The sequence below is a fragment of the Phallusia mammillata genome, chromosome 7 (genome assembly GCF_965637545.1).
Source record: "Phallusia mammillata chromosome 7, kaPhaMamm4.hap1.1, whole genome shotgun sequence".
Classification (NCBI taxonomy): domain Eukaryota; kingdom Metazoa; phylum Chordata; class Ascidiacea; order Phlebobranchia; family Ascidiidae; genus Phallusia; species Phallusia mammillata.
In genome coordinates, this window is record NC_137258.1 from 5404919 (window position 1) to 5421542 (window position 16624).

Here is a 16624-nt window from a genome sequence, read left to right on the forward strand (position 1 = left end):
AAAGAAACAAGCAGTAAAACTTTGTTCAGAACAGAGTCGACGTGACACATAAAGTTTGCCGTTGAGGTTTAGGATTTTTTTGTCAAATTACGTTTGATTATCCGGTTGCAGACAAACAACGTTAAATATCGGTTTAAACATCATTGCATAGCAGATTTTTAGTTGTTTGGTGCAAAGAATATAAATACGCACATATCTTGCACACATACATTTCAGCTGCTTGAAAGGCGAATAACTAAACCACTGGCGATGTCTAAAGTTTACCCACTATTTTTCACCACGTTGCTGTGTTGGGGTGGAAACCAAACGTCAATTTGTGGAGGAAAACAGGTGAAACAATAGCGGAGGAAAAAACAGGCATACCACAGCAACAGCTTCGCCAAGTAATACAATGAGCAAATTTGTGTTAAGGTAATACCAAGTTTTTTACTCATTGTGCTGGAAAGGAGTAACGAAAAAGCTTTTTACAAAAGACTTTGTTTGGGCAGCTTAAAGAAAACCGAAGGATAGACCAGCATTTTGCAAGGTTGTTAATACAGAAGACTTATTGACAACACAAACTGTTTGGCTTTATTACCCACGACATAGGTCAAGCAGAACAAAGCACAGCAAAACAAAACTGCAACTGAAACCAGTAATTGTTATAGCACGTATTCAGATTAACAGTCTGGCAGAAACCCGGGTCCCTGATGAACGAGCATGATGAAAAACATGTTAAACAAAGCCGTCTCAAACGCTTAGTACCTCATTTTTCAGTCTGCGTTGCAAATATAACAAAACTAACCCAATACGCCCTACAAAGGGTGAAGTACAGCAAAACAATACAATTTAGCAGGTTTGTATTATTTTACAAAACAAAACATTTCAAACAACTGAAAAAAACAACGCTACAGTTGTTTGTCGCATTATCCGTTTTGTCAAAATACGAAGCATACAACAAAACCTGACCGAACCAGATCACACAATCCTGAGTCTGTTCGGTTCGGTATTTCCGCTTGTTTTAGCAAGTCAAGTGTAAAAGACTTTTTTTCTGAGATGGGTGTTAGGTGTTGGTAATATACGAAGTTATAATTAAACCATTTTACTTTGATCTGATTTTGTAGTCTATAAAATCGATAACAATAGAAAACTATTTAGATTTGCCAAAATGCCAATCTTGGAAACTGGCATTATCAAGACTTTACCTATTCTGTCTTTATTTCGGAACCAATCAGTTTCACCCCCACTGGAAAAACTAAGAAATGTGTTGTTTCTAACGATGTTCCTGACTGGATGTGCATCCTTTGCGTTCTACGACCCAACATTTATCACTTGCTTTTCGCAACGAGGCAATGCGAGCGACATAGGTTTTCCTCAATTCGTTGAGGAACAGATGCATGTAAACCAGCGGTGCGGTCTCCAGACGCCATGGATTGTTTTGCTGAGGTTTATACAACCGACGCTTTTAGCACTTTTGATTGTGCTTTTTGTTGCAAACAGTACATTTGTCACCTGCTATGAAATAAACATAGCAAAAAAGCTGGAATTGTTCGCTGAACTGTACACACTTTTTCAGAAGTACAAGCAGTGCCACAGACCAAAAGTGTCGGTGATACAAATCGAGTTGTCGTGATACAAATCGAGCCCGCAGCACAACAGCCTGATCAATCAAAACCAGCCGAGCAAGAGTCCGCTGTACATAAGCCTGTTCCATCAAAACCAGACGAGCAAGAGTCTGAGACACAACAGCCAGGTCCATCAAAACCAGGCAAGAAAAAACAACACTCCGCTGAACATATGCTTGGTCCATCAAAACCAGGCGAGCAAGAGTCTGAGGCACAACAGTCTGGTCCATCTAAACCAGGAAAGTAAATACAAGAGTCCGCAGCACAACAGCCTAGCCCGTCGAAACCAGGCGTGCAAGAGTCCGCAACACAACTACCTGGTCTATCAAGACTAAGCGATAAAGAACAAAAAGAAGATGAAGAAAAAATAAAGAAACAAGCAAAGCCCATCTTAGCCAACTTTGATAAAGAGAGCAAAAAAATCTTCAAGTATTACCGTTGCTTAAATACTGTCTCGATATTTCTTTCCATTATTGGTACAGGGCTGGCTGGGGTTACTATGTATGCAGCTGTAATCCACGCAGGCCAGTTTAAATGTCAGCTAGCGGATATTCACCCAACTGCTTCGTATATGTGTTCAATCAACCAAATTGAAGTGTTTATTTTTGGAGCAGCGTTTTTCGGCGTACCTTCTCTACTTCAACTCATAATCTTCTTCATCAGATGCTACAAGTATACCACCGACGATCAAAACAGAAGTGACCAAAAGTTTCTCATCCGTTTCGTAGCAAAAACCAAAAACCCAAAGACGTCGAAATATTTATAGATGAGGTATTGGCATTGACAGACTAAGGTATTTAAGTGCTTCATCAAATTATCCAGTTGGTACCATGTTTAAAAAAAATCTCACAAGCAAAATGAACAAATAATTCAATTCCTATTTTAAAACTACACCGTTACCTTTAACATATGACGCAGCTATATTATCATTATTGTTGCAAACTAAATATAAACATGTCTTTATGCAAATCAACTGAAGAAGGCAACAGTGTAGCATACTGTACTATAGTCTTCGTAGTTGGTATAAGTAATATCGTTCATATGACGCTCCTAGGCTTCACGATTAATTTAACGACTCATAATGAAAAAGGAATAATCGAGCAATCACTGTTCACAGTTTAAAGCTTTTTGTACTAATTGCATTGTGGTTAGTAAAAAAAGCGTGATCTTTGCTGATACGTTTATAACTTATATACATTTAACGTTGTGAATCTAGAACTTGTAGCTGTAGACCGTACGAACTATGGTATTGTATATTGCACTAATACAACGTGTTAGATATTGTTTTGTGACGTGGTTTAGCCATCCAACTATCTTGGTACAAAAAGGCGAGAAAGTTTATCGAAAAAAATCGACTAGTCCCGTTGCAAGCATCAGCATAACTACCGCAAGAAGCGGAATAGATGATATATAGAACCAATAACAGTGGGAAAATTAACAGTACTAGCTATAGTACTTACATGCCAAACCAACTTAAATTATTGCGGAAACAAAATCTTTACAGCATTTTTCTTTGCACGCAAAGGATAAAAGAGTGTTGTGGCCATCATTAGGATTACACCTAATTAATCGATTCAGATTTAGAGCTTAACAACATGCCCACTATACAACAGAATTTTACGAATAGGACCAACATACGTGCGCGAACAGTTGTTTTATTTTCGTTGAAAAAAAGAAGCTATGGTCCGCGTCTGTAGGACTAATGTAACCACTTTATAGAAATTCACACTTATACTGCTGATGTATAATCCAAAAAGGAATATTTGAAGTTATAAAAATTCAGGTTCTTAGTGGTCTTGATGAAGCCGCCTTTAGCCGGTTTGGGAATCGCTACATTGAGCATAGTGGTGAAAGTAAGTTAAAACGCCGTTTGGGTACAAGAATTATTGCCGAATCGACATTTCGCTGAAATCTCACTTTAAATCACAAGTACACGGCAATCTATTGAAAAATAACCCGATAATCTCGTATTCTTTGTACTAATTGCCAATACGATATTGACAAATGTCTAATCGTCGTAGGAAGAAATATAGTTTACTTTCTTCACTGTCCCTAAAATGAAAAATTCCATACAATTTGATTTTCTCGCAAATAACAATGAACAACTCTCATGTCAATTTTGAATCGCTCACCAAACGATTTTAGGTTTTTTAGTGGATAACTGTAGAAAACTTTAAATATATATATTTTGCATGCGCACTTACTCGATCGATGTTAGATTGTTCCAACTTGAAAACACTCGGTTGATCATCATATAGATGTCTGCCAAAAACAGGAAGCAGTTTTAGCGTAAGGTTTAGAATTTAGACAGTACCAAAACCGGGCACAGCGCGGTCATAAATACTAACCCCGATCGATCTTACGTTCGTAATAGGGTCAGTGTATAAGAAAGCGTGTCTCCACCTTTTATAGTTTGTGTTTTACTACTGTTTTACAAGTACCCCTAAAACCCGTGATCCAATGCCCAACAACAACCACCTAAACTCTGTGCATTACGATACGAACCGAAGGAAAGGGGTAATACGTTACTTAACACTAACATTACAACAATTTGCATCTCGCACGTGTCATTTGCTGTTGTTTGTAGGTTGGTGTCACATGTGAGGGCCCACACTTGCGGAGACCACGAGGCACCATGTAAAAAACACTGAACTTAGGTTTCAAAGGTAAGGAACGCTGACCTTATACCATAAGAAAGTTTTGACTGTTGTGCTACTTAAAAAAGACTGATCGGGATTAGTATCGAGAGCTCCCATGGTTTGAACCCCGTGAAAAATCCAACAAAAAATTCAATGACGCCAATAACGTAACTTTCTTTTCGTCGTTTGTGTCTATCAATAATCTCGTAAGGCGATTGCCTGTTTTTTTGTATAGTTAACGCAATAAATTTGTTTTGTACTAACATTAAAATCATAACTTGATTATTTGTACATGTTAACAAAAACAAGAACATTTCATGTCAACTAAACCGGAAAACAAAAAAAAACCTTGCCCTTAAAAAATTCTGAGAATTGTTGACCGTACACGGGTAGTGCTCGAGAGTAAAGAGCGAAACGCTTCTACGCGACCAGACTGATTATTAGCAGAAAACGACAGCTTGGGCTTCATGCCCTATTAAGTGTTGCAAAGACTGTTTGTCAGGTTGCGATGTTGTAAAGACCGTACAAAATCGCTAAACTTTCTAAATTAAATTAGCAGAACAGTGGTAACAGTTCGGTTGTCGAGCAGAATACTTACTGTTCACTTGCATCTCATTGTGCGATATATAAACGTTTTGGTCAAAGATAATGTTTGAGATTCAGCGTGTTTTTGTTTGTTGGACTTAAGTTCCAACAATGTGCTGGAAATCGACATGGTAAGGACACTTTTTACAAGTTTTTGCTTAGATATGATTTATGATAGGGATAAAAAGCATGTATGAACTATGCTTAGATAAAGTCTTGAGTAAGTCATAAAGGAGTAAATGAGAATAAACTTGTTTTCAAAAGTAACGCACAAGTTGTTAAGCAAGCGCACATTGATTCTTCACTTAAAACGCAGCATGCAGTTTGGTATTATAAGTAAAAAAGGAATTGGTTGCGTAAGTTGCTTCTTAAATGGGTGGTAATTACGTTTGGTTTAACACTTGAACAGCACATGTTAAGGTGTGTCGTAGGCATGATGTACGGGTTTAAGAAAAGCTCGTTTTCTGGTACGAATCAACGGTTATGCAGTGTTGCTTTAACAGTGAAAACTTTTTGAACGGAAGCCAATGTTAGTACAAACAATGCTAAACGAAGCGTGTCAACTAGTTCACCGTAAAATGACAAATTTTTCAAACATTTTGTGTGATAGATCACGAATTTCGTTTAAAAGCAGAAACCGTTTGCGTTTAATAGTGCTGAACATCCCAACTACCTTCGACAACCTTCGACCAGAAGTCTACGTCAATACAGATAAGCTTCGATTACAAAGCCCTAACCTTTCCACCTATTCACACAAGGTAATTCAAAACCAACCAAACAGTGTGGAATAGCACCGAGCTCACAGCAGCATGGCAATGTAGAGCAGGGGTCCGCAAATAGTGGTTCGCGACCCAAACTTGGGTCGCGAGACCTTGCAGTCTTGGTCGCAAAAAAATTTAAATTTTCCATCAATATGAGCATCGCATCTACAGCTAATAAAGAACTTCGGCTTTTTCAACCTTTTAATTAATTTTTACATTGTTACATACGTATGACTACGTAACTGTTACATTACAAGATACGTTCGTTTACCTACTGTTTTATGTGAAAGTATGAACTGGCAATAGCATAATACTAGTCTTAATATTGATATTTAGTTGTTTAGTATTTTTCACAAACTTACATGCTAACAAAATGCTTGGGTGGCGAGAATTTAGAGCAATTTTTTTAGGGTCGCGTCAAAAAGTATTTGCGGACCCCTGATGTAGAGTGCTAGTTTTAACACATCGGTCAGAGCATCGTAATAGCAAGCAGGGCAAAAAATGTTTAAATCTTTTCGCTTTCTTAGCGTTTTGTTAATGGCGGTTTCTATTTGTTAACGAATGATGTCTATGTTTCGTATAAAAATTTATCATTAATCCTTAGCATGTCAAATTTACTTCCATTTGAAACCGTCGGGTTAAAATGGACACACCGTAAAAAGTAGGCAGCGACCCTAGACACTGCGAAAATCCATTTTGCTTTTGATTTCCCTAGCTGTTAAAATCTAGTAACAAGTTGATTGTGTTCAAAACGAAACATCTCTTTAAAACTAATAATTTGAAAAAAAATCGCTATATTTAAAAACAATGCATGTGAAAAGAAGAAGCCCAAATGAGGCTCGCTTTGTTGAGATTCTCGCTTTGTAAAAAAACACTACCTAAAAGAAATTTAAGATTTCAATGTAAATTTGTTACTTGGCTGCTGTTATGTACACAGAAATGCACTTGACTTGTAAACAATTAGAAATGATTAACATGGGCTTTCTTTCGTGGATAGGAATAAAAGTTTAGTTTCATTACACAAAGAAACCACCAATCCAGGGTTTCTCTACCAAGGTTTCCGGAGCCCTAATGTAACGCAAAACCCAAAAGGTTCAAGAGAACACGATAAGGTGCGCAAAATTCTCTTGTGCCCAACAAAGCTCTATTATTCCATCAGAATGATGATACAAAGCGAAGCGATTGGTTACGCACAGTTCCTGAACAGTTTTGATTACTTTCCAGCTCACGGTCGAAGTGTTTTAGTGTTGCCTCGGCTAAATTAAGCGGATCGACATAAATTAATTTACTTCGTGACAAGCTAAATCCACATGATCTGCGATATCGATAAGGCAGCACTTAACACAGCTATTATAGCTCGTACAGTGATTACCCTACTCAGTTATGCTTTGCACAGATAATGCTTTGGTTTCGTCTACCCCCCAAAAACGCACATTAGAAATATATTACGTTATTTTTTTCATGATGGACGCAATTTGTTAAAGGTTCGTGAAAGCTAAAATGTTGTCCTCAAATGCCTTGATGTCGCCGACCTTTTATTTGAAGTTTATTGACCTGTTTTAGCGAAGTTTGTACGCAATTTTTTATTATGTTTTATAACCATTACATTATAAACACCAACCATTGGGACTTTGTACGGCCGCAGACATCATCCCAATTTGTGGATTGTTTAGTAAGCCAAAACAAAAGGTTTTTATGTACATTAAAAAGAAGCAACACAAATAAGGAAATAAAATGTCGACACGAGAGGCGGAAGAGGGTAGACAAGCTCAGGTTAGACGAGACAGAGGCGAAAAAACAGCCTCAACTTCAACCTTTGTTCGCAGTCAAACGAAAGACTGAAGCAGCAGCACTTTGTTCAGAACGGAGTTGACTACATGGTACATAAAGTTTGTAGTTGAGATTTGTAAGCTAAACTGTTTGGGATTTGTAGGATTTTTTGCCGCAAAATTTCGGAGTTTACTGTACTTAACAAACAACTATACTGTACTAAACAAAAAACATCATTGCACAGCAGATGTTTGGCTGTTTTGTGCAAAAGATTTCGCACATACCTTGCACACATAGTGTCTGCGCAGACATTTCAGCTGCTTAACAAGCGGAAAACGACTTCCTGTTTAGGAACTGCTGGCAATGTCTCAAGTTTGCCCACTATTTTTCACCACGTTTCTGTGTTGGGGTGGAATTAGAAAGCAAACGTGAATTTGTGGAGGAAAACAGGTGAAAGAATAGGGAAGGGAAACTCAGACCAACCACAGCAACATCATCGGCAAGTAGTACAGAAATTAATTTAGTTGTGGCCATTTTTTTTATTCAATCAAACAACGATCTTCTACTGTTAGATATGTAAGCGAAAAAGCTACGTACCATAAAATTTGCCGATTTAGGCGTTTTTACTTATTGTACAGGAAAGGAGTAACGGAAACGGTTTTTACAAAAGATTTTGTTTTGACAGCTTAGAGGAAACCGAAGGTCGGCTAGCGTTTTGCAAGACTTATAACTGTTTTGTCAAGTTAACCCCAGACAAGGGTAAGCGGAAATAAGGCACAGCAAAACGAAACTGTAATCAAAAACAGAAGTCGTCACAGCGCGCTTTAAGCTGAACGGCCCAGCAGAAATTCGGGTCACTTGTGTGGAATGATGACAAGCAGGCTGTAAAACAAAGCCCTCCCCGACGCTTGGTACCTCGTTTTCCAGTCTACATTGCAAACATAACGCACCTTTCCGCATACGCCCGACAAAAACCGAAGTCGGTAAAAAGCAAAGCAGAACAATATTGTTTCATTCAATAGTAAACCTAGCAGCAAATCAAAACGTCATATGAATGCGTTAGATCCAATAGGCTACACACAACAATAATGCAAAGCAGTTAGCGTCACACCATTGTGTTATACTATGGTATTGAACCATGAAACAAAGCATTTCGATTTGAAACACACTACACATCTAGTGTGAGCTAAAGGCAGTTTTTCAAGTTTTGTGTTGTATTCGGAATCGGAGCATTTAATTTAAAATAATTTTAATTTGGTCTTTTGTTCTTACAAACCAGCATGGTCGTGTACCTTTTATCAAGCAAGGAAAAAACATACTTCAGCAGTTGTTTCAGAGTAGACAGTACGTTGTTAAATACATTCTATGGATTCATTGTTTAGAATGCCTGGGCATGTTCTATTTCTGTACAAGTAAGCTTGAAACGGTTCAAGCGAGGATTTTGTATTTGAGAAAAACGGTTTTTATTGAGGTATGTGACTTCTGTGAGACAACTTGCGTTTTATGCTATTGGCCACAGTCTATCCGAAACCTTATTTAGCATGTTTAGGCAATGAGTAATCGATACCTTGGTAATTTCCTGAATGGAAATAACCCAGGGGTAATGGTTCTTGTCGCATTTGTCAGGTGTTTATTATATTAGTTATGTACAAGATGTGAGATGCAAGATGGTGTACAAGATGTAAAGTATTTTTTGCAAGCGATTTAAACGTCCAGTGAATGCGCAGAGTAACCACCTGTCACAAAAATATGACAATGCAAATATTTATCAAGTGCGTACGCAACACGTTTTCTAAAAAAAGAACAAAAGATTGTGAGGTGTTTTTGTTATTACATTACCGTATCTCAACTAGAAGAATCTTAAGAGGGATAGCTTTCACCCAACCAAACTCCCTAGTACGTGCGTGTACTGTTTTAAACTCTGTTAGCAATCTCCCGCTGGTTTTTCGCCGATAAAAAACATGCTGGCGAAGTTGTGGAGAGAATGATAAGCGAGTACGATGCTTTGTTTGCTGGTCGTTAAGTCTACCGCGCACATTCGTTGACCAACTTTATTGGTTAGGCCCGAAGGTGCTTGTGGAACGGAAAGTATGCTTTCCCTACGGTTTGTGTGCTGTGGTATCTTCGGAACAATGGATAATGCAAAGAATCGATGTCTATGAAATTTGGTGGTTTACCACAATCATTAGATCCCTGTTGGAACCGTCTTTGTATTCGCTCCTAACCTTCATATTGTAAAAAAGCGCAATGAAGAAAAACAGTCTACGTTTCTTAGAGTTGACCATGGCTAAAGCGTTTTTAAGCTGTTTTTTTTTTAATCCTTGACATTTTAACGGATTTCAAGTGATCAAATAACAGTCTTACTTTTATTGCTTACATATGTACTATTTCCAGTTTTTTGAATACCTTTCATAATGTAGTTTATATCTGTAAAGATTTTAAGTAAAATGGGCAACGAAAGAAGGAAGTTCTCGTTGTTTATGGCCATTCAGACCGTGTTGCTAGTTTGTCTAGTACTGGTTGGAATGATGATATTTCACGAAAGTAAAATTTTGCGCAAAAGCGTAAGAATCCTCCAAAAAGTCAGCGAAAGTGATGCCTATAACCACGAAGGATTATCTAAAAAGGATACGAATACACAAGAAAGAAACTCGGAAGAAATGGAAAGGGAGAACAAAGTAAATCATACATTGTATTTACTTTTTGTGTTTTTGCGAAACCACCACCATTTTTCCAAGACAGGCTACTAGTTTAAGACCAACCACAACATACAGCTAACAAAAATACCGATACCCGTGCGTAAAATCAGTTTATGTTGCAATTGTACGCTTTTGGACTCATGTGGGTTTTTGGTTGCACACACCACTGTAAACAGCATACCGAATGTACTATACTACGAATATTTTTCCTTGGACCACATCAAAACAACTAAGTCATTGCTAGTTTAGGAAAGTACAGGTTTAACAAGTTTCTCGTTTTTTTAGGCCCAACCGATTTCTGATCAACATTCCACGCAACAACTAACCAACCAACAAAACGGGAAAACAAGAAAACGAGCATCCGGCGTGATAATATTTACAACAATGAGAGCTGGATCAAGTTTTGTTGGAGAATTGTTTAACCAGAATCGCCAGGTACTTAAACCACACATTCCGCAGTAGATAACCACGAATACTTTCTGACATTAAGATAATGCTTGCCAAGCAACCGCATGTTACCGCAGTATGATTTACAGACATGCGTGAAAAAAGATCGCATAAAATAAGGCTTAGGTGCAAGGCAGAATAACAGGAAAATATGTATAGACTAAGTTCTTCCTAACCGATTACCCACGTATGTACCCACTTGTAAAGTCTAAATGTGCCAGTGTATTAGCACGTTAAACGAAAATAGCACATCCGAAACTTACGCCCCCATGCCTGCTAGCAACATATTGCTAAACAGGTCTGGTTTGGTAGACTTTGTTTATGGAACGGTTTAGCAATTTTAAAAGCGGACAAGTGGTAAAGGAGATAATAAGTGTTGAGCGCCTCTGATCTTTGCTAAAACGTGTTACTAAATTATTTTTTCAATATATATTTCCAGAAATACACAATACATTCCGCTTTTGATAAATAGAAACAGTGTCTGGCATTTCACACCCAAAATTTTTATTTTTATGTTTACTGGCGTCTTATAAACAGAGATCTCTTGTTAAAAAATAGGGTACTTTTGCGCTAGACCAGCGGTTCTCAAACTGGGATCAGCGGTCCCTTTGGGGTCTGCCACGCGATTTCGAAAGGGACTGCGAGGCATTCGAAATATTTCTACAATCTTATGCAACATCAGATCTTGCGAGTGTATAAGCAAAAATTAGACAGACAAACCAGTCTTTTGTGACACGAAATAGTTCTTTACTGTATTTTTAAGTACCGCTAAAAAGGTGATTGTTCGCGCACAATTTAATTCTGTTTGTGACGTAATAAATTGCCATTAAATCATTACCACACCAAGTAATCTGATGTAAGTAAACTGAATTTATTCAGCATGTTGTTGTGAGAATAATCGCAAGGAATAAATTACCTTCCAATTGTTAACTACGGTTGTTGCTAATGTATACACTTAGTTTCATAAATACATTTGTCTAAAATTAAAAAAGTTTGTGTGCCACTGCGCTAGCCCGTTGCATCAATAGATTTTATTAAATTCTATTACGAAACGAAACCTTAGTCTGCAATTGTTTATACCACCTAATACGTAAATACGGACCGTTTTTGCACGGACAAGTCAAACCAGCTATAATTTGTAGTAGAATAAAGCGTTTGTTTAAAGAATTTTAAGATTCGTTTTTATTTTAACGGAAAAAGTTAGTGACATTTTTACCGTGAAGGTCTTTTACGTTTTCGAGCCGCTTCATCCATTCGGATCGAGGACCAGTCATGCGAAACAACGGGCTCAAGCAATCCGTGACGTCATGTCGTGTGACTTCGAACATCTTGCAACGCTATATCAAGAGGCACACGTAAGTTGTTTTAAGTTTGCCATAAACGAATGACAACAGTAATAAAAATAAAGGTAAATGGATTTTTGTGATTGAAATGTAAAATAAAGGCGACGAGGTGACACATGTAGTATCGCGCTTGCAGAAAAAGTTTAAGTTAAATCCCTAAGCCGAGAAAGAGGCCCTGATCAAGTAAATAGTATTTTGCACTTGTTTACGAACTAAGATGGAAAAGCGCGTTTTACAGCATGCCCACGTGGTTAATAAATAACTAGATACTGTAACTGAACGCTGAGTTGAACTGCACATTTCCACACCAGACGGTTATCAGCGTCGCAAAACAATCGTCTGTCAGTTACCCGGCAACAAAACAGTCATTGTTTTTTTATTCTTCATTGTATGGCGATATTTTTAAGGTCAAATATGGGTAAATAAAAAATAAATTGAAATTTTTAGAATAGGTTGTATGGTTGCCATCGAAATGGAACACAAAACAGGAACAACCGAAAAATCAGTTCAGTTCAACTCAGCATTAAATTTTCATATGAAACAAAACAAACGCTTTTAAACAAATCTCTGCATTTATACCAGCCATGATATATCACTATTACATGCCATAATTTTGGCCAGAAACAATCTGTTCCAGCAACTTCTTGTTCGTAGAAAATACCTTGTGCATCTCACGACAGCTGAGCAATTGTTGAAAAAAAGACAAAAAAGGACTTTTTTCTTAGAAATAAGGATAATTTATTTTTCTAAGACATTGCCCGTCAAAATAAGGACAAATCTTAGAAATTACGACGACCCTGATTAGGCCAATATGTCATCTAAAATCCATTGCATTACCTAGTCATAAAAAGTCGCTCAGTGCAGTTGAACAACGCCTTAACCGCAACAAATTAGGACCACAAAATATGGATTATCATTATGTATGAACTTCAGTTCCAGTTGATTTAAAAGCGCGCATTTTGTAGCAATCCGGAGAAATGATCGAGGATTATGCGGCTCAGTGCGCAAAAGATAACTTCTGCTTCAAGATGAAGACCGAGTACTTGCGTCGCAACACTAGCCTTTGCACGAAGAACAAGTGTAAAGTACCATTCAAGCCAGCAGAATTGTCGCAAATCTGTCGAGGCAGTACTTTGCCAGTCGCGAAGGTACAGTATGCATTCAAAAATTTCAGTTCAAAATCTTGACTTTAGCATAATAGTTTGTGAGAAACAATAATTAAACATTTTTGTCAAATATATATACAAAAAGGTAAGACGCCTGCCAATATTTTTATGTGTTGTAGTGGTTGGAACTAGCTGAATTGAATACTTGGCGTTCCACATAGTGAAGTTGTACTTTTGCCAAAAAGTAAAATACGCAAGAAAATTCATGTGTTCCCTGTCTTTTGTCAAACAGTTAAACAGTATGGTTTAACGCACCCTTGACGAGACATGAAAGTTTTGCGTTTAACACTAATTTACAATCTTTCCATCGAACGTCGCAAAAAATCTCCAACAAAAAAGGTCTTGGCGTTGGCAGCCTGTCTAAGAAATACAAACCGACCACCGGGAGAGAAGGGCTAATTTTTTTTCTAGGGTACACCGGAGCAGACAATATCTCACGGCACACCTGTGTACAGCGGCACATAATTAAAAAACGTTGCATTAAAGTATCATTTCACAGCAATCAGAATTCGTACTATGCCGTTGACACAAGGGGGTGAATTTAGCTATTGTTTGACTTGTTGGCGCAGCTGGGATGTACCAAGAAACAACGACACTCGATTTAGGGAAGAGCCTGCGTTAATAATTAAAAGACACATTAATTTGCTACAAACTTTTATTCAGGCAATAGATCTAAAATTAAATATGACGACAAGCCTGGAATTTCCAAATTAAATATATAACAAAGTGTATAAGGACATGTTAGTATTTAAGCCACTAAAATGTTTGACTTAAGCTTCTGCCCAATGCTAAATTATCACAGTAAATTAATCTTATAAACTTACCAAGCAAGTTAGTACTGCGCTAAGAGTAATATTATCTTGGTATGTAAACGAGTTTGAGTTTTTATATTTAGTCACAAATTATAAATGTAAACATCCGAAGTAAAATAAAATAATAAAAATTGAATTGTTATAACTAAAGGACAAAACAGGAAGACAAAAAAGACCATCAAACAAAAGACATTGTGCATCAAAATAAGGACAAAACTTAGGAATAACACCAGTGTGGCAACCCTGCATATCTCTAAAATTTTGACATGCTTTGAAAAAAAATGTTTGTCTGTTTGTGAAGTTTATCTGTACTACAAGTTATCAACCTGAGCGACGCCACCCACCTCTGATGCACTTTGTAAAATTTTGTGGGCAGTACAAACTCAGAACAATACATCACATTATGCTTGTGGGTGAAACAGATTCATAATTTTGTACTACATGTTTAAAGTGGGTGGTGAAGTAAACAGGTTAAAAAGTCCTGTTACATTCTAATCTAATCATTTAACTTTAAAATTAAAGCCAATTGGACCTTTTGAATATTGTGTGACAATCAAAATATGAAACAAACACAGGGTTTGTTTTAGTAAGTTGAATTAAATTTTTGTTGCCATTTGTACTTGCATAAAGTCTATAGACTGACGCATAAATCAAGAGGTAATAACATGTAACATGTCCTGCCTCAAACAGATATATGCATTTACTTGTGATTCAAAATACAGCTTCCATTCCACCTTCCTGATTTTTATTTTTCATATCTCCAATGAGCAATGAAAATACCCAAATAATGGATAAAAAAGCATGTCTTAGGCAAACAAAATTGCCAGTGTAATGAAAATAGCTATTCGTAACATAAACAAAAAACATGTGAAAAAACTTACATTAAAATACAATATTATACCTGATAATATTTCATGGGCTGTAAATATACTTCTGCATGACTTATCTAGACCACAGCAGTGTTACATCACAGAAGTGTGTTATGCTGACTAGCAATGATTCACCAGTGACATTCTGCCTGAAACAAAAAAGAAATTATATTTTAAAATTGTTGTTCAAACAACCATGAAATGCAGAAATGTGACACTAATCTCAGTAATCTTGTGACACTTAACTAATCTTGTGCACAGAACTGAAGTACAGAAAGGAAAAAAGAAAGTTAAAACAAAAATTGACCAACATCCAAACCCAAATCAAAAAACAAAATACAAAAATATGCTATGCTAAAGCCATTTTTTTGTTTAAACACAAAAATGATAATCAGCAAACATTTTCAACAGATGCATAAAAAATCTGGTGACAGGGCGATAAGTTGATTCTAAGCAGGGTAAAACTCTTTCATCATATCAATAGGTTGTTTAAAAATTTAAACTTCACGAAAAAGACATTTTAACCTGATAGTAACTTAGTAAGTGGTGTGGGATATTTACTGTACTCGGCATTCGTTAAACCAAAAGTTGACAGTAAAGTATCCAAAAAAGTTTACCTTGCAAGTTTACAACCAAACAAGTCCATAATGTGTAAAAAAGTATCTCTTCCAGTCCACAGTTTGGTAAACAACCTGTCATCCGCCGCCCACTTGTTTTCTTTGAACTTTTTAGATTGGGCGGGAAACAAAGTGAACTTTTTAGTTGTAAATTCCACCAATTACCACAACTTTCTCAAAAATATATTAAGCAGATTTTTTTTCCAGATAATCGTGGAGTTGGACCTCACTCAACTTCAACAAATTATTGAGAGCGAAGAACATGACGTACGCGTAATACATTTGGTTCGGGATCCGAGGGCAGTGCTGGCGTCGAGAAGAGAAGTTTTCGAAAAGTACAACAGCAGCAAGCCGTACTCAGTTACTTCAAAAAGCCAATATCTTTGTTCGCACTCCGAAAAAAGCTTGCACTTTTCAAATTGCTTTAATAGCACTGATGTGAGGTGTCATAAATACAAAGGCCTTGAAAAGTGGAGAGACAAATATCTCCTACTGAGGTATGAAGATGCCAGTTTAGATCCTCTGGGAGCTGCACAGCGTATTTACGATTTCGTTGGCATCGACTTCGACCCAAAGGTGCGGGATTGGATCGCGGAGAACACAAAACTAAAAACCAAGGGGCCACCAAGCATGTTTGGTACCGGTCGCAACTCGCTTGATGCTATGGGAAGATGGAAAAACACACTCAGCTTAGACGAAGTCGCTGGGATCCAGAAAAGATGTGCTCATGTTATGAAAATGCTGAATTACAAGCATATAACTACAGAAGCTCAACTTCATAACATAAGTCTTTGGCGGTAGAAATCAATTGTTGAAAATCGTGCCTAACATATCATATGTAGGCCACCATCGTGGTACTTAATTAATAGAATATTACTGCTTTAAAGTTTACTATGCAATTTATTATCATGCGTTGTTCGAGAGAGTACGTCTTTATGTTTAGCCTACCCTGCGCTAAGCTCTACTCAGGACAAACACTTTCAAACTCGATCTTGGTGTTAACTTTTTTCACTATGTGTTACTGTTATAAACTGAAAACATAAATAGTCCAATGTTTTTGAAATGTTTTTTATAGGCGATATGTTCCAAAAGTATTTTGTACTCGGTCATTGTTTTTATGTGGTCGACATTAGTAAAACTATTTATTGTTTTTATTTTCGTTGGTTTTTATTAGTAGGCTACTGTTCCTGTCGCTGTGTTCTGTAATATAAAACGTGTTCCAAAAATTGTGCTTAAACAATCATGTTAAGTCCAAAGCAAAAAAAAAACGCAGATTTAATGACACTAACCGAATTAATTGGTTTTAGAAATT

At 37.0% G+C, this 16624-nt stretch overlaps 1 protein-coding gene and 1 long non-coding RNA gene across 2 annotated transcripts; one reads left to right on the forward strand and one right to left on the reverse strand.

Annotated features, from left to right (window-relative positions):
• Positions 1-3807: 3807 nt before the first annotated feature.
• Positions 3808-15542, reverse strand: LOC145239397 (uncharacterized). The gene is made up of 4 exons (XR_013862299.1): positions 15313-15542; positions 14728-14844; positions 11722-13627; positions 3808-3866 (listed from the first exon to the last, which is right to left on the reverse strand). It is a non-coding gene; the product is annotated as an uncharacterized LOC145239397 (long non-coding RNA).
• Positions 9775-16525, forward strand: LOC145239396 (carbohydrate sulfotransferase 1-like). Its single transcript, XM_080102709.1, has 5 exons — positions 9775-10037; positions 10344-10493; positions 11729-11860; positions 12814-12996; positions 15520-16525. The coding sequence occupies exons 1-5, from the start codon at positions 9807-9809 to the stop codon at positions 16111-16113; spliced, it is 1290 nt and encodes a 429-aa protein (XP_079958835.1). The 5' UTR covers positions 9775-9806; the 3' UTR covers positions 16114-16525.
• The last annotated feature ends 99 nt before the right edge of the window (positions 16526-16624 follow it).